Below are 5,659 nucleotides of genomic sequence, written 5' to 3'. Positions count from 1 at the left end.
AACTAATGCTAATGACATATAGCATAATAAGATGGATGAGCTAAGGATCAGCTAAGTTCCTCGAGAATCTAATGCAACCTTCAACCATTCCTTAATCATGCTTCATATTGATAAATTAGATCACGATAGCGAGTACCGTATTTTAAGTGATTTGTTTGTCTGACTAGGTAACATTAAAAAAATAAATTTAAATGAATTAATAAGTGAAAATGGAATGAATTTATATTCCTGTCAAGTAAATTTTATTTACAAATATAGATTTTTTAAATGGTATTTTTTTTAATCATTTACACAAATTTACTTTAAAAATATTAAACTTAATAAATAAAATAAAATCAATACATAAATAAATATTTTTAAAAAGTAATGTATCGGTTATTTTAGATAAATGAACTTAAGAAATACAAAACAAACACCATTGAAAAATTAAAAATTAAATGGCTCAGCTCAGGCATACATTAGATTCCGTATAACGTACCATTAAATCTACATTTCTTTATTCAATTCATTGTCTATAAATTTGAAATAACAAATGAAAAATAATTCCGGTAACCTCACTGCAACTCTAATGATCATTTGACATTGAATTATCGGGAATGATCCAGATAGCTCCCTTGCTGCTCCTCTCACCTGTTGCATAATCCATGAAGTGGTTATATACCGAAACCTTCTCCACGCCAGTATCCTCCAGGCCTCCTTTCAATCGTTCGCGCAACTGCTCCAGCACTCCTGTACACCACAGCAGTTTGCGACAGCCACGAATATTAAGCCTCTCTAGCAGCATCAAACCCTCAACACCTGCAAGCTCTTCTAAAACATGGCAATTAGACACATTAACTACTTGAAGCTGTGCGAGCTGCCCTAACCCCCTTATTCTTTTTAATTTTGAGCAAAGAAGAGCTGTGAACTTCTTCAAAGATATTAACCTTTCAAGACACGGCAGCTCCTCCAACTCTTTACACCAGGAGATGTCTAGTTCTTGAAGGTTTGTAAGATTATAAAGCCCTTCCATTTTCCTCAACTTATGACAATTACTCACACACAGTTTTATGAGTGTCGGTGGCAGTGCTCCAACCTCCACCAGATCATTGCAAACATCGATGTTGAGATGTTTAAGGCTGGGACAAACACCCTCAACCAAAGATATCTTCGATATTTCTGTTCGCTCCAGCTCTAAGTATTCCAGTCGGGACAGTGCTCCTTCCACCCCGCTTTTCAATGGCAGCTCGCGTATCGGACAGGATTTTACTGTTAACTTTACCAGGTTGCTCAATTTCTCCATTTCTGCCGGTAAGGACTCTATTCCACATGTTTCTATCTTCAACTCTGACAGCTGAGTCAGCAGTCCCAACGAATCCGGCAGAAATTTCAATTCGACACATCTATACAACACCAAGTGCTTCAAGCTGTTCAGGTGACCCAGCGAATGTGGTAGTATATTCAAGAAAGGGCTTTCCACCCTAAATAATTCCAAACTGCTGAGGTTTCCGATATCCCCAGGCAATTCTTGTAAACGTGTATTGACCAGATATAGTTCTTCTAGGGACGGCTGATGTGCAACAAGGGGAGGTATTACATCCACGCCAGTGCATCCTGAAAGGTTTAAATATTCAAGAGAGCTGATTTTTGCAAATGTTTTATCCGACATGGTCAGATTGGAGCAATTTCGCAGATTCAGATGTTTCAGGCGACTTAAATTGCCGAAGGAATTTGGAAGCATTTGCAAACTCGAGGACAAAGAAAGATCGAGGTGTTGGAGATTTGTTAAACACCCGAAGGAATTTGGAAGCATTTGCAAACTGGAGGTATCAGAAAGATCGAGGTGTTGGAGATTTGTTAAATCCCCGAAAGAATATGGAAGCTTTTGCAAAAGTTTGGAAAGAGAAAGATCGAGGTATTTCAGCGAGCGCAGAAGACAAAATTCTTCTGGTAAATACTTGAGATTACTCTGCTTCACCACAATCTTTTCGATATGTGTCAGCTGCGCAGCAGACGACTGTGGAAATTTTTGAAGAGGAGAATAAATAGTCAACTCTCGCAACGCTAGAGGTGCCTGCAACGCAATATTCGTCGATTTGATATTTTCATCTACAAAAGCCCTCAAACTCATTCTGGACCCTGTATTACTATACCAGTAACGATAATGTACCGTAACATGTAGCAACTTCTAATAACAAAAAGAATAAGCACAGAACCAGAGTTAGATTTCACCTGAGATTCTCTCCACAGTGTATTCAATTTGTTTCCGCTCACTTCTAAAACCCTTACATTCTTCATCAGAAGCCAGGGAGGCAGGCAGTTGTACGGACAGTCACTCCAGCGTAGCCATATCAAATTTGGCAACTCAACCCTACTCAATATGCTTTTTAAATCATCACCTTTAGTTGCAACAAGTTGTAACTTACTGAAACGATACGGTGAAGGGGACTGCATTGAAGGAGACCGCATTTTCATTTTCAATGATGACGACCCTTCTGAATTATATCCCATCTTCCATTGGCGACCAGCAATCGTCCTAATTCCGCGCACCTCAGTTATTACCTGTTCATTCGTTAAAAACAAGCAACAAACAAATTAAACAGAGAAACAAGATCTGCTTTTGTTGTATGAAGAATTGAATCACTTTTGTTGTATGAAGAACTGAAGCACTTACAGAATATTCCCGCCACAAATCAGGGATGTTCTCGATCAGTCGCCAAAGACGATGCGGGATTACTCCTGAAGCCTTCTGCTGATCCACAATTTGTCTTCCCAGGTCTCTCAGGTGATCGTGCATTTTTATGGTATTTTCTGTGTCAACCTCAACGAGGCACTTGTCCTGGAGATTTGCAAGGCCCACCAGACCGTTCCAGCCTGATCCATCCCATATTCTTATCGCCATATCCCTGTTCTCTCCAATGAAATAACAGGCAATGTCTAAGAATATTTGCTTTTCCTCTTCCTCTAGTGCATCGTAACTGAGTTTGAGTGTTTGCTGAATCTCATTTGGAAGTTTTATTTGGCGAAGTTTATTCAATAGCCCTTCCCAATAAGATTTGTCCCTCTTTCCACACAGAAGACCGCCAAAGACTTTCAAAGACAAGGGCAATCCATCACAGGCCCTACAAAATTCATCTACGAGATCTTTGAATTCTGAAGGTGAATGAGGATTGCAAAAGGCATAAGAGCAAAAGAGCTGTTGAGAGTGTTGTTCATTGAGACCAGTCAATCTATAGATTGACGATTCTACTAATCCTGAGCTTATGAGGACATCCTTGTAACGAGATGTAACCAAAATTAGGCTATCAGAACGAAGGACGTCCTTTAATGGCAAAAAGGCATTCAACTGATCTGCATGATCTACATCATCTATAACTACTAAAGCGTGGGGAGAAGTTTTGAGAGAGGTTTTGAGCACCTCTGTGCCTTCATCAATGTGATCTATCTGCACCTCTCTATGAACTAAGTCTTTTATTAGTTTGGCTTGCAAGGAATTTAAAGACCTTCTACTTGCATTCTCCCTAACATCAAATAAGAAGCAGGACTCACCAAAATTGGAACTCTTCTTATTGAAGAGTTCTTTGGCTAGTGTTGTCTTGCCTATTCCACCCATGCCCACAATTCCCATGACCTTCACTTTTCCACTCTGCCCCTCTTGCAATGACAGGATCTTTTCAAAGTCTGCTACTTTCTCTTCAAGACCGGTTGGATATGTTGCCACATTCAAACCTGTTTTTCTGAGCTTTTTAAGGACGCATTTCACGAGATCATCCAACAGCTTCCCCTCGTCACTGTAAATTCAAAATACAGCCAACAAAACATTAGATGTATATCAATACCAGTTAGATTAATAATATGAGCAGAGAGGGCTAAGAGTTCCAACCCATTGTAGGTTTCGAGTTCAAAACCGCTTATCTCCGAGACGTCTTTGAGAACTTTTCTCCAATCTTCAAGCGTTCCAGGGTCGTATCTGCCTTTCTGTTCATGAATAGTCAGGGCTTCAGCATACCGCCCTGTCCATCTAAGCTCACAAGGTTTCACATTATAAAAGACTGGGATAATAGTAGCCCCAGACTTGCATATAAGAGAAAGTTCATCAAGACACCACTTCGACTCGGCATATCGAGGAGAGAAGATGGCGATATGAGCAGGGGCAGTTCTGATGGCGCCTTCAATTTGAGGAAGTAACGACTCTCCCTCCCGCAATTCTTCCCTATCGAAAAATGGTCGCAATCCATGAGAAAGAAGGCGATGGTAAGCGTGGCTGGCAAAGGTGTTTTTAAGGTCCGGGCCACGGTGGCTGATAAACACATCGTAGTAGTAGCCACCGGATGTGGAGGGGGTGTCGACGGAGGGATGAACGGTAGATGTTTGCAGGTTTGCCATTGCAACACAGATACAAGCAGAAGCGTAGCACAAATGGATAGATAAGCGAACTAAAGTATCTTGTCCCTCCCAAGCAAAAATTTAAATCTATTTCACAGTTCTTACAGCTAGTTCTGTCACATGAAATCAAAATCCGTCTCAGAGCACTTACATCTGGTGTCCAAAACAGGATGGCAAGATGGGTTAGAATTTCAAAACAACTCATCCATTAAATTTCACAGTTTTCACACCTCCCCAATCTGATTCAAACCACCCGGCGATGGGCAAATTTGCCAATCAAATTCCATTCCTGGATGGCAGAGACGGTCAGCTGGTGAGGACAGAATGGGAATGGCAGTACAATCTAAAATAATGATTCCATATGCCACCTGTCCTTCCTTTTTCTTTCATAGCGTTACTTCCTGTGTTGCGGCTTACTTCCTCGCAGATCTCCACGGCCTAAACTGCATGTGAACGGGTCAGATCCGTACATTGATTGAAAAAATAGGCCACCAATATTTCCACCCCTCTAGGCCCATTAATACACGGTCCTTGACAACCCTATAGGCCCATTAATACACTGAACTGTCCTTCACAGTGTGGCATGTCCATACGTTTTATTTTGGTCAAGATTCATTGAAACATTTAACAAAAAAATTCAGAGATTGAATTATTTTTAGAGATAAAGTTGTACTTGTAAATTTTTGCATAATTATTAAATCTACTTTCTTCTTTTATTATTATCTGACCTGGTTTTACCTACTGTTCTGGTTCCTCAGGTTTGGAAAAACCAAGTGTAATACTAATTTAACATTATTATTATCTGACCTGGTTTTACCCACTCTTCTGGTTCCTCAGTTTTGGAAAAACGAAGTGTAATATTAATTTAACATTATTATTATCTACCCTGGTTTTACCCACTGTTCTGGTTCCTCAAGTTCGGAAAAACCAAGTGTAATATTAATTTAACAATATGTCAGAGTTCAATTTACCGAGTTTATATCTGACCTGGTTTTACCAATTGCACTGGTTCCTCAGGTTTGGAATATTAATTTAACAATATCTCAGAGTTCAATTTATCGAGTTTTCTTGAGTTAATGTTAATCCAGTTGATCCAATTGCTTTATGCAAAATAAAATTCAAATTTTATTATATTTTCGATTCGGAATTCCAAGCGGAAGAGTTGAAGTTTGTATAATTTATGGAATTCAATTTTTGTTATTTTAATTATTTTTTTAATATCGATTTAGTTTATATAAACATATATTAGTTGTTTTATATTATCAAAGTGAATTTATATTAATTATTATCTCTT

General features: G+C 39.1%; 1 protein-coding gene across 1 annotated transcript; it reads right to left on the bottom strand.

The window, feature by feature from the left end:
* Positions 1–422: 422 nt before the first annotated feature.
* On the bottom strand, positions 423–4,664 carry LOC149167182 (disease resistance protein L6-like). Its single transcript, XM_089430399.1, has 4 exons — positions 3,863–4,664; positions 2,572–3,770; positions 2,269–2,471; positions 423–2,167 (listed from the first exon to the last, which is right to left on the bottom strand). Exons 1-4 carry the CDS (start codon positions 4,363–4,365, stop codon positions 566–568), a joined length of 3,507 nt encoding a protein of 1,168 aa, XP_089286525.1. The 5' UTR covers positions 4,366–4,664; the 3' UTR covers positions 423–565.
* Positions 4,665–5,659: the final 995 nt, after the last annotated feature.

Source organism: Pinus tabuliformis, chromosome 5_1, assembly GCF_031772625.1.
Source record: "Pinus tabuliformis cultivar Carrire ecotype Pingquan chromosome 5_1, CPIR1, whole genome shotgun sequence".
Taxonomy (NCBI): domain Eukaryota; kingdom Viridiplantae; phylum Streptophyta; class Pinopsida; order Pinales; family Pinaceae; genus Pinus; species Pinus tabuliformis.
This window is presented reverse-complemented; position numbering and strand designations above follow the sequence as displayed.

Excerpts from the sequence above, each read along its gene's own strand:
- LOC149167182 (XM_089430399.1), bottom strand. The coding sequence starts at position 4,365 with ATGGCAAACCTGCAAACATCTACCGTTCATCCCTCCGTCGACACCCCC. Across the intron at positions 2,472-2,571 it reads CTTGTTTCTCTGTTTAATTT|GGTCGTCATCATTGAAAATG; the intron begins GTTTGTTGCTTG and ends ATAATTCAGAAG. Across the intron at positions 2,168-2,268 it reads CCTGGCTTCTGATGAAGAAT|AAGTTGCTACATGTTACGGT; the intron begins GTAAGGGTTTTA and ends TTTTGTTATTAG.